Source organism: Rhodamnia argentea, chromosome 1 (genome assembly GCF_020921035.1).
Source record: "Rhodamnia argentea isolate NSW1041297 chromosome 1, ASM2092103v1, whole genome shotgun sequence".
Taxonomy (NCBI): domain Eukaryota; kingdom Viridiplantae; phylum Streptophyta; class Magnoliopsida; order Myrtales; family Myrtaceae; genus Rhodamnia; species Rhodamnia argentea.
This window is the reverse complement of record NC_063150.1, coordinates 2,469,948-2,487,204: the sequence shown is the minus strand read 5'-3', so window position 1 is coordinate 2,487,204 and position 17,257 is coordinate 2,469,948. Positions and strand designations below refer to the sequence as shown.

Genomic DNA, 17,257 nt, shown 5'->3' with positions numbered 1-17,257 from the left:
TGCCCGGGCAAGGATCTAGCAAGGGGGGCCTTGCCGATGCTCCCCCTCAACTTGGCGAGGCCAGCTCTCACTAGCCATCGGCAAAAAGAACAGGGGAAGAAAAAAAATAAAAATTTGCAAATTAAAAAAAAAAAGAAATTTAGCGATTTCCAGCATAAATTGGTGCCACGTAGAATAGTCGGTGTTACGTAGAATGGCCGGCGCCAAGTTAGCGGTTTTCGGCCTAAATCGATGCGATGGACTAAATTGGTACTAATGCAAAAATATTTAGAACTAAATTAATCAAATTAAAAGGTTAAGGAATAAATTAGTAATAATGCAATAGATTTAGAACATTTTTGGTACTTTTCCACGGAAAAATATAATGGAAGGCTAACTTGCACATTTTAGAAAGTAGAATGACGGATCTTGGATAAGGAAAAGGTACATGTATAATTTTCAATTTTGGGCAAGAACACAAAGGCAATGGATACCATTTCACCTATGAACTAATAGAAGGCTATTTATGAACAATTGTTGGTTCGATCTTTGTCTTTAAATGGCATTGGACAATTTGGAACATAATCTTGCCCTAATCCCCAATACATGTCTTTGCATTAAGTAAATTACCACCACTCCCCACTATATATAATCTGGCTTAGATGTGCTTGAATCATATCCAAATTCCAGATCAAACAAATTCCTCGAAGAAAAAAGAAAAGGAAAAGGAAAATAATCAAAGATCCAATCATGGGGTGGCGATCGTCCAAGTTGGCTCTCGCGCTCGCTCCGGTGCTCGTTCTGGTGTGGGCGGGTGTACCGTCGTCGATGGGCGCCCGGTTCCATGAATGCAAGATCAACCACGACTGCGACGCCGGATGCGATCGGGGCCGTGGAATTTGCATCAACGGCCAATGTCATTGCTTCAGCGAGTCGGCGGAGAGGGCGGACTTCGTGCACCGTCACCACCACCCGCCGCGAGGAACCATCCCCCCTCTGGCAAAACCCTAAGTTAGGAATTTGGCTGCTTTCGTTTTGCCATTTTGTCCTGCAAAAATAAAAAGATTCTCGGTCCCTATGGAATAAAATTATGCTTTAATTTGCAAATTTTGCATCTTTCGACATAAATGTGATCGAATAATGAAAGCAACGTCTTATTTTTCTTTTTTTATTTCTTTGTTAACTTATTGATTCTGCGAATTTCGATCGGGTACTGAAACAAGTGAGACCCAGAAATTGAATCTATTATCATCATTGTATTTCGAATAGGAATAGCCACATCATTTTAGGTTTAGTTCACTTCTCTGGACATAAATAATTTAGAAAACGTTTTCCGAAGCATGATCATTTGTATCGCATACGAAAATGAAAAGGCAAAAAATGTTTTCATCATCCACGAAGATTTGAGGTATCAATTTGTTGTCTATAATAGAAAACAGTTTTTTATTGGCTAATTATTTCAACCGATACAAGTGATTGTTTTTAGAAAAATATTTCCCACATCATTCATTTTTTGCAAAACAAACAGACATTTAGGCTTCATTGGTTGATTCAAGCAATCATTTTTTTGAAAAATATTTATTTTTCGCGAAACATGTTTGGATAAAAAAAAGTTGAGCACATTTAGCATTCACCAAAGTGGTTGGGTTGATCCTTTGGCGGATTCACTTCAAATTTGGCGTAGACATGTGAGATAAATAAGTACAAATTACAGACAGGGGAATTTTCCAGCTAATAACATAGACCATAGGTGAATGATGACTAATTGGGAATTGATTCATTTGGAAGGAGACGAATAGACAAAAAAAGTAAAAAAAAACACCACCGAATTAGATTTAGTCACTTGACAATAATGGTGTAGCCATGTGTCACGGGCCGGTGTTCAAACCACGACCGTGGGGCGACTTGGGGTAGTTTGAGTGATGTTTTGTCCGAGTCAAATCTTGGCTTGAGAATCGTTCACTCGCTCACAAACGCTCGAACGTAGAGGGCCGAGAGGGAACCGAGAGAGATTAAGTCGTTGGAGAGAAAATGAGAGTCTATTGCACTAGTCAAGTGTACAGAAGGTGATTTACAATGAAGGGGAAGACCCCCATTTATAATACAAAAGGCAGATTTTCGGATGGCGCTTGGGCTCCGCTATTTCGTCTTTTTCATTTTGTCCTATTCTCCTTGTCTTGCATTATTTGAGTTCCCCATGCTTTGTCCTTTGTGAGGCTTTTGGGCTTCCCATGGCCGAATGATGCTCTGGACAGCCCTTAGGAAGGCCCTTCGGCTGCCCAGAATCTTCCAAGAACCGTGGCTGATCCTCTAGCCGCTCTGTCCGCCCAGGTAGTCCGATTCATGACTCACGATATCGTGCGTGGCATCATGCTAGACGAGTCCCGCACCATGCGTTGATTCATGTTGTACGAGCGCTGCATCGTGCTGCGATTCATGCACTCGTTCATTCACTGATTCATCTGCTCAAGTTGGATCATCCCCGGCCGATCCTTGCGCTCGGCCATGGATAGATTCTTGACATGGCCGGTCGGCTGTGTCTCGGTCCATCTTCATTCGACTATTTTGCCAGACTGCGATACATGTCTCAAGACATGAGATATCCGTTTTAACATGAGGTGAAAATACAATGGATCTATTAAGTTTATTTATATTGTTCATGAATGCTTACAAATTCGAATAAGTCACGATGATGACATCATAAAGAATATATAAATTTATAAACTTGCGTTAATTCACTTAATCTATTATGGAAAGTATATGCTTGGATCCATTATGGAATTAACTAAATCCTATGTGCTAATCTTACGTATCTCAATCTAAGCGAACTATACGAACGCATTAGAACTAGTGAATCCCCCCCCAAATCTAATGAAAGAGATGCACTTGTGGATTCTACTCCATCGATTGAGTACATCGGTGAAAAAACCCTTACGTAGATTCCATTTCAAGAGTTCATAATCTTAAGACAAGGTCGCATGTTAAATAATGCCATACATATTTTTGGTACTCTCAATCTATCAAAAGAGCAAACGGAATCAACGTTATATTTAGATAGATTATGATGCATATATGTTGTGGCACTTAATATCCATTTCTGAATTCATTAGCGCAAATCCACCGTGTCTCCCAAGATTCAACGTTAAGACACTTTTTTGATTTAATAATTTTTTTTGTAAGGTTACATTGTTTTTTTTTTTTTTTTTGGTAAGGGCTTGTAAGGTTACATTGTACATATCAAAGAATTCAAAAAAGTTCAAAAAAAAAAAAAAAAGATGATGCTAACACTGAAAAGAGGCCACGACTATGAATTCTGCAACTCCTTCACTGTAAAATTATGACGCACCGACATGACACGCGGCACGCGATACGACATGACACACCAACACATGATTTCTAAAAAAATAGAAAATTTTGACATGTTTTATATAAAAATATCTTGTATATATAAAAATATTAACGGTGAGTTTCTTTTTCTTCTTTTAGGGATTCACGATTAGTTTTTTTTTTTTATAGTTGACTGAGTATAGTTATTTTGGGTGACTGGAAATATGATTTAAATACATATATTTTTGATAAATTTATATTTTGACCTCTAATTTATTGAAAATGTTTAAAATTAATCCCGTACGTGTCAAAATAGTATATTAGGATGCTAGACTCGCGTGTCGCTAGCGTGTCTAGAGCGCTTACTACATATCGGTTGTATGTTGAAGAGTGTCCTAGAGTGGCCGAGGGTGTCGAACTGTCGGACACGATACGAAGGTCTTCGGAGAATGTCGGTCTATGTGGCTGTAAAATTACCATGGGACACAAGGGAGACAATATCTCATCATCCCAAGCACCAAACACTCGCATTGACAGAGAAATTCTCCTCTCTTGTTGGAGAGGGGAAGAGCGTGCCGTCGGAGAATGTGTGACATCGCTATAAGGACCGCGGTTACCAGTTAGCTCGGTCCACATGCCGCCTCCACGGAAGTCTTTGCAGTCGCATCACAACGACCCAGCAACTCTTGCCCTTATCATCATCGCTAGGGTTTGCTGATAAACGGCCTTCGAGATGATATAGTTGCGTAGCGTCGGGAGTGGAAGTAGGATCGTGGTCCGCCAACAACCCAGATGGATTGTCACGTAAAAGGCGGCCGAACCACAACCATCGTCGTCATCACTGCAAAACACTCAGAGCACACAGGGGAACGTCTCGACGGGAGGGAGGCGGAGGACCTGGAGGCCACGAAGCAGGTCGAGGAGATAAGGCTCAGAGTCCTTGTGCAAGAGCACGAGCCACCCGTGCGTAGACCCAACATAGCGGCTGTCCGAGAAGGTCTCGAGGAAGCTGCGGAGGGCAAGGGCGGTCTTGTCCTTGATATTGAAAGAAGCGACAGCCATGGCCACAGTCGTCGTTGTCGAGAGGAAGCATCAACAGCGGAGATCGAGGAGGAGGAGGGCTCAAAGACAGGGACATTCTTAATGGAACACTATGATAATCAGACAGAGAGAGTGAGGGAGAGAGAGAGAGTAATGATAAGGATTGAAGAGGCACTATTGAACTGGTTCCTTCAAAGAGCTCGAATAAAAAGAAGTGATTTCCCTTGTTTCTCATAAACGGGGGTGATTTGTTTTTCTTTTCTTAATCTGATTCTCGATGATACAAATAATACCTGTTAACTTGGATTTTTATTTCCTAATATGGAATTGGCCGTTTTATATTGAATCATCTAAACTTGATGTGTGTAATATCGAACGTGTGTCGTGTTTTTAACCACACTTAAGTTTATCCTTTAGTCGACTCCATGGGTTAAAATGCAAATATGTAGACTTCTTATCATATAATTCTCTAGTAACTAAGAATTATCGTAATCAGATTTGTATCAAATAAACACAGCTCACATATTTTGCCTTTGCAAGATATTGATACATTATCTACGATAACCCTATCAAGACAAGACTATTGATCTTCTGATTTGATAAGAGTTCTGCCAATGCTTATATGATTGTATGGTTTGATTTTCCATTTTCAAAGCCGGGTTTAGAATACATGGTGGAATAAAGAAGATTAAAGAAGAGTCAGGTTTGCCCAAATATTAGACCTTTGGCTAGTATTTGGGCCTACCATGAAACTTAAATTATCTAAGAATTCAAGAATGTGTTGATTTCACTTAATGATGTAGATATAGGTCAACTCGAGTTAGTCTATGAAAAAATTTAGATTGATTATTGATTACATACCCATTATTAAGAGAACATTAAAAAACTATGTAAATTTATAAAAAAAAAATATTAACAAGACATAATATGCTCTTGACGAGTCTAATAGGGACAAAGATATCCGTTTTGAAGTAAGGTGCAAATACGGTAGATCCGGTGAGCTTTATCTATGTAGTTCACGATCCTTTACAAATTCAGATAAATCGCGATGCGGGCATTATAAAGGACATACAGACTTACAAACTCACATTAATTCATTTGATATGTTAAGCTCACTTCGAAAGTACATACATGGAGCCGTTATAAAGTTAACTAAATTATAGGTGCCAATTTTATGTATCTCAATCTATGCGGATCATACAGATGCAATTAAAACTAGCGAATCTACTCATAAATCTACCTAACAAAAGAGATATAACTAGGGATACTAGTCCGTTCATGGAGTACATTACATCGACAAAAAAAAAAAACTTGTATAGATTGACTTTTTTCATAATACTGAGATAAGCTCATATGTCGGATAATGCCAAACACATATTTGGAATTCTCAATTTATCAACAGAGTTAGATGAAATCCATATTAAATTTAGGTAGATAATGTTGTGTCCACCGTGACATTTAAAGTCGATAAGTGATTTAGTGAAGCAAATACGCCGCATCTCCCAAGATTCTCGAAGACACCGTTTGATGTATTAAGTTATATGAATTGAAAATATTAAAAGCCGCCCAATTCATGTATTTTTGTAAATTTATTTTTCTGTAAGATTACATTGAGCATATCATAGAATTAAAAAAAAATTGAAAAATAAATGCTGACATCGAAAAAGAGATCAGGACTTATAATATCTGCAACTCCTTCAATGTCAAATTACCAATGGGTCATGTAGTAAATAAAAATATCTGATCATCCCAAGCACCAAACACTCGCATAACTAGTGAACTGACAAACCCTAGACAAAAACTTGCGACGCATGAATAATGTTTGTATCATCCTCGCTTGGAACGATAATCAGATGGGAATACCCAAAACGGAGGCGGCTCGATCTTGTCCGAGCCCAGTTCGCAAATCTCCTTCACCTTCCCGCTCTGCAAGTTGTACACCCCCATGTCGTGCCCGCCGTACAAGTCGTCGCGCTCCGCCGGTTCCCAATAATCGTCCGTGAAGTACACTGAGTTTGCCTCGAGCTCGGGGAAGTCCCGGGCCGACACCGACGCGGATTGGCTTCCGCCCACGAACACGGCACGGTGGCCGATCGAGTCCAACCCCATCCACTCCTCGGTGTTCATGTCCAGCATGTAAACATGAAAATACAAGGTTCTGTAGGGACAGACCAATGGGTGTGTGTCCTCCTCGGTCAAGAGATAATCTTCTTCGACTGGGACACCGTCCCCGTTCACGAAATACCCTGCAAACCTCACCAGAAGCAAAATCTCGCCTCCCGCCTCAACTAAGTATGAGTTCGTGAAACAAACCTTCCTGAGAGCGTGCGCCGCCTCAGCCGATTTCGGCGGGAAGGAGGACTTGATCTCCATGATTTTGATGGGGCTGTCCCTATTGAAGTCCCACGCTTCGACGAATCCGTTGTTGCAGAGGGCAAAGAGCGTGCCGTCGTAGAATATGACGTCGCTGTAAGGAGCATGGATGCCAGTTAGCTCGGTCCATGCGCCGCCTCCCCCAAAGTCTTTGCAGCCGCAGAAAGCAAGCTTCGACTCGCTGCCGAAGATCACAACGACCCAGCAACTCTTGCCCTTATCAACATCATTAGGGTTTGCCGATAACACGGCCTTCGAGACGATATAGTCGCTCAGCGTCTGGAGAGAAAGCAGGGTCGTGTTCCGCCAACAACCAAGATGGACCGTCTCGTAAAGCGCGGCCAAACCACAGCCATCGTCATCACTGCGAAACACTCGAAGCACACAGGGGAACGTCTCGACGGGAGGGAGGCGGAGTACCCGGCGGCCGCCAAGAAGCGGGTCGAGGAGATAAGGCTCGGAGCCCTTGTCCAAGAGCACGAGCCACCCGTGAGAAGACCCGACGCAGCGGCTCTCGGAAAAGACCTCCGGGAAGCCGCGGAGGGCGAGGGCAGTCTTGTCCTTGATGCTGAAGAAGCGACAGCCATGGCCATCCTCGTCTTCCTCGAGAGGGAGCATCAACAATGGAGATTGACGAGGAGGAGGAGAAGGAGGAGGGCCCGGAGGGAGAGAGTCGCGAGCACGGACGGCCATCGTCGGTGGAACAACACAACGACGATCAGATGCAGGGAGAGGGATGACGACGAATGAAGAGGGCGCCAACGATGCTGTTCCTTTTTGTAGAGTTGGGATTAAAAAGATGCGTACACGGGTTGATTTCTTTTTCTTAATCAGGTTTCTTTGATGATTCAAATGAATAATATCTGTTTTAACTTGGATTTTTATTTCCTAATTTGGAATTGGCTCTTTCAGATTGCGAATTTTGGCCTTGGAGATTAATAGGAAACTTGATCTCCAAGAGTTGTTTCCTTGTTTGGAGTCTTTGAAAGAAAACATAGGAAACAAGAAGGGGGAAAAGGAAACATGTCGGTGGTAAATTATTTCACAGTATGAAAAATTATTAATGCAATGCGAGATATTTCCATTTTCAAAAATTTTAGTCGAGCATATGCCACGTGGAAATAATATATGCAAAGGAAAATGTACGTTCATTAATTGGAAATATTATCTTTTCATCTTTTTCCACTGTTTCTCCAAATCCTAAATTATAAATCCAGTGGAGATAAATGTTGGGAAGTGATAAATGGATGAGTAAAAAATTATTTGTCGAATAGGTGCCACGTGGAAAATTCGTCGCGTTGCAGAAGTCGCAAATGGGAAATAAAAGTTTCAACGTGCCGAGCACATTTTGAACAGTTTGATAACTTATGAAATTCAAATTTCAAAAAATATACGAACTCTGCTCATTGTTTGTAGTAGAATGTGAACATTGAATGAACACAATTATAAGTTGATTTTTCTTTTGTACTGTATAAATCAGTTAATACTAACCGACATTTATACACTAAACCAAATAAACAATCCTTCACATCACTTTGATAATACTAACTGAAATTTATACACTAAACCAAATAAACAATCCTTCACATCACTTTGATATAGTTTCAAATTAAATGCAACAGTTATGTACATACATATTCGCGAAATGAAATAGCATAAATTTTATTTTTCTTTTAGATTTCTATTAGATTCACTGCCGGTATAGAAATCCACTTACACATGCGGGGCTTTGATGAGCTACGAGCGATAGCATGGGAACTAAATTTTTACAATAGATAATCCTTCTCTTTTCAACTTAATTTCAAATTAAGTGAATGCAAGATAAAAGTCGAAACAGAACAAATAAACGTTTCGGAACAATTACGGAAAATTACTTCAAAATATGTTACCCTTCTCTATTTCTTAAATTTAAATTAAAAGAAACAAAGTTTGGGGTACGAAGAAGAAATAATTTAGAAGTGTTACCAATTGGAATGTACACCTAACGGCAGATCTATGCCACACGTAATCGCATGCATAAAGCGAAGTTCCTTTTGGGAAGTAGACACTTGAATAAAAAGGATGAGTTATGGATTCCAAGATAAATTATTTTCATAAACTATTTTCAAATTTAAAAATTTAGCAGGACAAATGATTTTTATTGTTTTTTTTTTAAGAGTAAGTAAAACTCAAGCGCAAGCACAATTAATGCAGATGGCAAATTGGAGAGTACTTTTCATTTTCTCATAACCAGATAATCAAACCACCTCGCTTTTTTAATGCTCAAGCAATCTAGTACTAGTGATACATGGTACCATATACATGATCAACCCTCTCCTTAAAAGTGCAGGACATGTTCTCTCTCTCAACTCTGAAATGTAGAAAATGGACTTGATGCAGAAAAATTTGACGGCCATGAGTTGCAAATCTGCCTCCATAGCTGTTGCTCTTGAGGATTACTTCTGCAGAAGCATCTCATCGATTTCCCCTTTCTGGTTGTACATGTCCACAATCTTTTTCGAGTAGGAAGGCATATGAGCACTAGCTCTACAGTCATAAAGCTACCGAATTAGAAAACGATGCAACTTATATATTCAGGCGAGGTTGGCTGCGAATGTTAAAAGCATACCTTTGCTTTCCCCAAGTGCGATTCACATGCAAGTAGTTCCGAATCGTATGGTAATCAAGTGAATACCGAGCGAATTCTAAACCTTTTGGGCCAATCTGGATCGACGCACAGAAATATGAGATTAGTACTTTATTTCAGCTTAATCACCTATCTAGTGAAGTATAGAAGAGATCTCTATACCAAATTTAGAATGAATGCTAGCAAGTTCCCAACAAACTTTGGGGCAGGTTGACCAGGCCCTTTCCCTGAGAAAGGTAAAATATAACTTAGTCGTCAAGACCGAAAATTCAGAAGATAGAGAGAGAGATCCCTTGACAGAGAAAAGAGACTTATCAATAAGCTTAAATGGTCAAGCCAGTGAAAGTATTCAGCAAAAAAATAATTAAGGACATTTCAAACACATTGCCATAAAAAAATATTAGAAAGTGCACAAAAGAAAAGGCACGCCCTTTTCATTATATCGAAATCTCTTCATCCTTTATGAGGGAACAGAACCAGAAGAAGATGAAGACATATCAATGTGTGGGTGTGTGTGTGTGTGTGCATGAGAGAGAGAGAGAGGGAGAGAGGCAAACATACCCAGCTTTGCTTTGTCATCTGCCTTGACAGTCTCCATGACAAATGGTTGTCGAATTCCCTAAAGTAGTAACAACTGGAGTCAAATTGCTATTCTATTTGTGAAAAATCCAAGGAATACAAAGCAAAGAGCATACGCCACTAGTTGTAGGTGTAATCTTTAAAAGATCTTCTACCAATCCTAGCATTTCCCTTCCACGTTCATTTCTGCAATTTTTTTCCAGAGAGCACAAGGAATAAAAATTCTTTAGCAATATTTTTCATGCTGCATACGTCAGCCAGACATCGAGAAAACATCACAGTAGAATGATCATAGTCCAATGTAACTTCAGTCACCTTACTGTGATATACTGCGGATGTTGTGTCATGCTGATTCCAGAATATTTAGGCACACCCATGTAACCAACCACAAGGTCCTGGAAGTCAGAAAGAAGAGTATTACGCATGCCTGTCGCACGAAACACCACATCACTAGCACAAACTGGCTGACAAGTATAACCAAAGCCTTACCATGCCACTACAGTTTGACTTCATTAAATAGCAACTGTTAGCCATAGTTTGTTTGACCGTATTAAGCTAATAGCTCTAGACTCCATGAGATAGAAACTACAGGTCCCGTCTAGAGCTGATAGAACTTCATGCCTGATGGTTGTTTGGCTAGGCATATAGGAATATCTAATTTATCGAAAAGGAAATGCGGATGATAATTTAAGCAGTCAAAATTAGCGTCGAATAACATTTTTTTGCATAAGAGTTGGCAGAGGAAAACTCACCGCTAAAGCATTTGTGTAGTCAAAGCAGCTGTGAGACATGAGAAACATCTAAAGTTAAAACGCAAATCATGTTGTAAGAGCATAAGTAATCGCTACATACAACAAATTAAACAACCACGCAACCAAGACTTAATTGCTGTAGGATAGGAATTTTGAAGTCATGTCACAGTGTGATGGGAATACATTTGAAGGTGCAGTATGAGAAAATCAAGCACCAGAATCATTACCTATAGCAAGAAGGTGCAATAACATCAACCAAGTCGTTTGCTGGTAGGCAAAAATAAGGGACCTGTTCATTAAACACTAATGAGAGAATGAAGCGGCTTGATTCATAAAAATCAGGATAAGCTGGAAGCATACAGACCACAATACCTCTTCAATACGACCATCCAGATGCTTCAAATGGACCTACCAGAAAATAACCAATCATCAGATACCTAGATGCTCTACAAGAAGTGGGAACTGGTAGCACATCTGCATTGATCACACTCACACAGTATGCCATAGGCCTTTAAGAAACATTTTATTCAGAAAAATGCATTTTATATCAGTGCCACAGAAAATCCAGCTATGTGCGACAAACAAACTATGAACCAAAGTAATGTCATGTGGTTGTTAGCACCAGGCTTGAGATCTAAAAGCAACCTGTGCCAATTTTTTTCACTAGTTTAGAAACAGGTAATTTAACCAACTGTTTTGGGGCCAGTATTTGAGCTATCCAACCTGTCGTTCCTTTGAGTAACACAATTGAAGAGAAGTAACCAAGAAAAGAGCATGCAAGTGACTATCTTGGACATAAAGCTGTGAGTAGTTCATTAGGCCCACACCTGCAGCCAAGTAAGTATAAAGCCAAGAAATCTCGAGATGTCTATCAGGTACATTTTGATGAGGAGAATGTGACAAGACCTATATAAATCCTCAATGCTACTAACTGATTATCGAATTCATTCAGAAAAATACAGAGAAGGAACTGGAAGAGGTGGAACAGTTCCATGTAAACCTTGTAATCTTGCATAAACTCGTAGTGAAGCACTGTTTCGGGTTAGTCGCTTGCAGCCTTCAAAAACTTATCCAGACCTTCTCGAGTTCCATTATCCACTGTCATTCAGGTCTGTCAGTGCTAACAAAATCAATATGTCCACAAAATGGGTAGAAAAATTCCAACACATTTTGATAAAACGCAGAGATAAAATACCATGACTTTACTTACCCAAAAAAAAAAAAAATACCATGACTTTTCTTTACTTAAAAAAAAAATACCACGACTTTTTATATGTGCAAATGTCTTAAACTAGGGCATCACAGGAGACCAGGTAAAAGAAGTAATAAAAATTTTCATATGAATGAGCTGCTTCATCTATAAATTCCCATTCCACCCAAATTAGTAACATAACACTGGAGGACAGTGCGATATCACAAAGAATTTGATAGTTTCCACGTTACCCCCAGTTCGTCTTACTTTAGAGCCTAGGTGGTACATCTCAGCATTTCAGTTTGCATAAACTTCACAGTAGAGCCTCAACAGAAGCATCTAACAAAGAGAACTTTCAATGCTTACCACAGTTTGTGCCAAGTACATACAGTTTGTCCAAGTTTAGGTGGTGCTCCACAGATCTTAAGGCTGCAGTTTAAGAAATTACTCTGCATTACAATAATACAAGTTACAATGTATTAAAGACAGAAAATAGCAACTATCAAGCAATAATACAAATCAAACCTTGCACTTGACAACCCACACCACAAAAAAGGAGACGCTTCACACCAGCAGCCTGTTTAATGTAGAAAATTCTGATTCTGTCAGTAAATATCTATTGAAGAATGCAACTGTTTCAGATAATTGACTCAATCATTGAGTAACAGAATGTAAATCTCAAAGACAGAGCAGTCGATGAATCAGATGTGACCTGCGAATGAGGATAACCAGTGCCTATACACCAGCCAGCGAGTTGACATATAATTATCTCTAACTGAGTAGATTCTAATCTTCTTTCACAGCAGTACAAAGAACTAACAGTTACAGAATCATTGAAAATGTCCGGAACGAAGTATTTGATCTTCAATAAGAGATTCTTTCTTTACTTTATGCTTGCATGGACTATAACTATATATCCTCCGAACATAATGAAAAGCTGGCATGTCAAGTTATTTCAGTCTCATTCACGTGGTATCATGACCTAACCCCATGAGAGAGTATTTCTCCTTACATTCGGCTGAAATTCTCAAACACTGAAGATCCAGAATGGCAGGTTGCTGGCTGCTACTGGAGTTATAGTTTAAAGTGTTCAGCTCTCTCTTGACTATTGAAAACAAAAATAAAAAAAGGAAAGATAAGCAATGCCAACTTGATCTTAAAAGTTACGAAATTGAAAAAACGATGATTGCAGATGCAAGAAGAGGGCTCTATCCATTCAGATATGATCCATTACAGTATCGGTGCCACATCAATGAAAGCTGTTATGGGGCTTACGGCCACTTTGAATTTCATTGCAGCTGAGATATTGGCCTCTTGACAGTTCCATTAATAACAGTCTATATGCACCGATCTCTAAAACCTTAATGCAGGCACTTCCCACGAGATTAGTGAAAACCTAACCATCTTAAGAAGGTCTTGATAAATGCACTTTACCCACGCAACCACAGGACCTAAATTTCACTTCCAGTTAGAGTTTCCAAAAAGTGCCATCAACATCGAATATTCACTGACTCTTATATTTTTAACAACCAAGCTCCAGGTCTAATACATTGAGGCACCATCATTAGCATCTTGCTTATTCAAGCTTGACATGATGGACAGAACAAAAGAATGATGATATGCTCCTCTGCAAACTGCAGCAATTTTAATTAATAGGGGGAAAAACAGAATGCATGTAAATGGTCGGTAACTTATTTGCACTAGAAGGCAAAAACACTAACCTCGACAAGAGCAAGAGTATTCAGATTAGGAGACAATGTTGGTTTAACACCTTTGGCAGCTAGAACTTCTTCAGGCGTCCTGTAGAAATAAAGTAAAGACAGAAAGAAAAGGCACATACGACACTATAAACGCATGAAAACGGAAATCCAACTAATCAGATATGAATCAGAAAACCAATCTACAAACAGACCTTGCCAAAATAGGCCTTGGAGAAAGCCTGTCATCTGGATCACTGACATTAGGGAGAACATGGAAATAGTGTTAACCGCGTAAAAAGCAGGCTTAACTATCAATGATTGGAAGAAATATTACCTCTGCACACAAATGACAGCCTCCACCATGCCTGATTTAAGCATTTCCATGGCTATTGTTGTCACAACCCCAGTCCACTGCGCTCCTACCCCCAGCAAAATGTACACAGAAAGATTAGTTTTTTAATTATTCTATAATGGCTTATGCATCGCAGATAATCCTTTTCAAAAAGATTGCTCTAATGCTCAACTCAGCCATGTTTTGCACTGCTGATAAGGCATTTAGATTTACAAGGCAAGAAGTATCACAACGTATGGTCTACAAAATGTCATGGCAACCAGGAGTAGGTTTCTTGGAGACTACATCTCAGCTTAAGTCCTAACTCCAAAAATAAACCATTACAGTGGGTTGAAGGAGAGAGAACACGAAAGGAGTGATAAAACTGAGAGAAGAGAAAAGATTGATATTTCACTGGCATAGAAGTTGCTAATGGATTGGACCAAAAAAAAAAAAAAAGTTGCTAATGGTGGAATGAAAATACATGGAAGTTTCTATCAGACATAAAAATCCATAACTTATCTTTGATACAAGTAATTCTATTATTACACAAACTCAAAAGGGTGAAACTGAACCTCAGGGAGATTAATCGAGGCATTACCACAGTATCATTGATCTGAAGCAACAAAAGCAGTCAACCAGAGGCTTACGCTTTTTCCTCTAGCATTCAAAATTGTGCTTCAACCCATAGAATTTTGCAAATATGTTAAAGTTGACCCTCAGAGATTAGAAAATTTTCATTTTCTTTTCAGTTATGTTTCATTTTTGTAAAAGAATTTTGGAGAGAAAGTAATTTTCAAAGGATCTCCCAAACGCACCCTTGGCGTTGAATTGCCATAAAATTAGCAAGGCAATTCAGAAATTCTCAGGGGAAAAAATGTCAAGTTGCTTAAACTTTCTCCACTTAAGGAGAGAATAAAGTAACAGGCCAAAAGGATTTATTCTCCCTCGTAATTTTCTCCTCCACTTTCACTTTCTTACCTAAGCAAGTAAAAAATATCTGCTTCACTTCCATACTTAACCCTCCTCTACTTTGAATCCCTCCATCTCAGACACTGTTAGCGACAAAGGAATAGCGCAGAAGCAAAAAATTAATGAAATGTGTCCTTGGAAAGACGAAAATTACCTATTAGACAAAAACTAAAATAGGAAGTAATCAGAAAGAACCATCATAAAGTTGCAAGGATTATGTCAGTAAGTAAAATGTTCGACTTGGAAAACCAATCAGTCTCTCATCAACTGGTTCAGCATTCTTAGTCAGCCTAAACCTCTATCGTTGTCATTGTCCAAATATGTATGCTAAACAGTCAGCAGCAAATCCGGTATCCTTTGAAATCAGCAGTGTGCCTAGTCAGTTCTCGACTGAAAAATCCCATATGGAACTAAAACCACAGACATCAGTTATAAAGTTCACAAAGAATTACCTTCTATAGGCTGAGTTTTCCGAGCATACAAGAGATTCTCGTGAACCCCTAGATATGCCTCGTCCAAGGAATCCGTCTTTCTCCCCCTACCATGGACACGAGGCTCGAGTTCCTACATTCGATCAACAAATAATAAACCTCAGCACTTTAGGAGATACAAAAGGAGATGGATGTATAGGATCTACCTAACAGGTGAGAACCACATCAATCAAAATTTCACAGAATACAAGCGCCCACCAATCTCGACCCAACAATACTGAAAAGCACAGCAACACTGTTCATTTGGACAAGAGAACACGAAGATGATCGAACAAAAAAAAAAAAACAAAACAACTTACTTCAATCTTAGACATGCCATCTCCGAGGAAGGCGCAGGCGCTCTTCACATGCGCTATGTAGTACGTGTCGCACAACCCGCACCGACTGGTCGAAACCACAAAATAGAAAACACCAAAAACCGAAAACACAAGTTCACCAGAGTCGTTCCTCTCGAAAGCAAGCAAGCCAAAGAGCACGTCGACTGGGTTACCTGCAATGGTCTTTGGCAGGATAAGTGCCTCCCGGAGGGATAGGCCTGGACCGCTCCCGCCAGTCGGCTCTCAGCTTCACCGGCTTCGAGCCGGACCTCGTCTCTGAAGAGAAAAAAAAGGGAATGACGACGTCTCCGTGCATTCACAGAGTAAAAAAGAATGGCAAGTTGAAGAAATTACCTTTGGCGGAGGAGGAGGAGGAAGAAGACGGCGAGGACGAGGAGCGAACCGAGAGAGAAGGAGAGAACGAAGAGAGAGCGGCGATTGCAGGAGATATCGTCGTCGTCATCATCTTCGTCGAGGCGTTTGAGCGACAGTCACTCCGGAGAAGCTCGAAGAGAGAGAGAGAGCCACAAGAATAGATACTTCCAAACTCATCCATATCCGTATCAAAAATTGCCCGATGGTCCATGAACTATGGACGGTCTAACTTACAATACAGACATAGCCACGGGCCGTGAACCGCCGGTTCCGATTCATGAACCGGAGCTGGCCCTTGAAGGGGCTGTCCCGATTCTAGGCCAATTCAATGGCCGGTTCTGGTTCGGCCAAATTTTAAGCCATTCAGGGGGAAGGGGGGAAGAGCCGTTACCTCTTTTTCCCTTTTGTTTTTTTTTTGTTGGTTCGGAACCACCGGTTCCCAATTTTTTTTAAACCGTAACAGGGCCGTGAGGGGCCAGGCGGGTTCCGGTTATTCCACGGGTTGGTTCCGGGCCCAAACCAGCCCGTGGCCATGTCTATTACAATATGATTCGTTCGCGAACTTTAATTTTTTATAATGCAATCCCTAAATTTCAGCTCAATTTATAATATCGCCCTAGATTTTTTTTTTTATTCAACATATCCATAGACTTTTGATATATATTCACTTTGGTCACCGAACCGTATGAAAACGTTCGATATTATTATCCCATTAATCAAGTTGAGGCACAATATTGGACATTTACGTACGGTCCGAGGACTAAATGTGAATAAATTAAATGTTTATGGATAACATTGCACGTTGAGCTATAGTTCATGGACTACATTTTAGTAAATTTAAAATATTACAAAGCACGTCCCTTGACCGCGGATCGTCGTCGTGGCCGTTCACCTTGCTTCGGCAACTACATAGCAATAGCCACCATGGTCGGGCATCGGAGATGCTCGCTATGATTTGTGGAAGTTGCCGTCGGAAATACGACCACCACAGGCGGTGGTCATTATGTCAAATTGATTTGCAAAAATAATGCGACCAACTTTTGTCGTCTGCTTAAATGAGTCTAGGAAAAATTTCAAATAAGGGCCCAAGGTGCTTTTCTTTTCTCAAATAAAGGCCTAAAATAGATCTTGTTTCAAAGAATGGCCTAAAATAGCCTTATTATTATTTCAAAGATAGTGCCCTTACATTTTCTGAATTTTTT

General features: G+C 39.9%; 2 protein-coding genes across 2 annotated transcripts; both read right to left on the bottom strand.

The window, feature by feature from the left end:
* Positions 1-6,174: 6,174 nt before the first annotated feature.
* LOC115743283 (F-box protein SKIP23-like) lies at positions 6,175-7,413 on the bottom strand. Its single transcript, XM_030678008.2, has one exon. The coding sequence runs from the start codon at positions 7,411-7,413 to the stop codon at positions 6,175-6,177; it is 1,239 nt and encodes a 412-aa protein (XP_030533868.1).
* A 1,482-nt stretch (positions 7,414-8,895) lies between these two features.
* On the bottom strand, positions 8,896-16,214 carry LOC115743437 (7-hydroxymethyl chlorophyll a reductase, chloroplastic). The gene is given in 19 exon segments (XM_030678208.2): positions 8,896-9,246; positions 9,329-9,423; positions 9,509-9,573; positions 9,908-9,965; positions 10,042-10,111; positions 10,241-10,320; positions 10,678-10,705; positions 10,905-10,966; positions 11,050-11,085; positions 11,678-11,775; positions 12,236-12,298; positions 12,395-12,446; positions 13,591-13,669; positions 13,782-13,823; positions 13,904-13,988; positions 15,325-15,436; positions 15,663-15,747; positions 15,854-15,956; positions 16,035-16,214. Coding segments are annotated over 19 exon segments (1,416 nt in total). The 5' UTR covers positions 16,147-16,214; the 3' UTR covers positions 8,896-9,155.
* Positions 16,215-17,257: the final 1,043 nt, after the last annotated feature.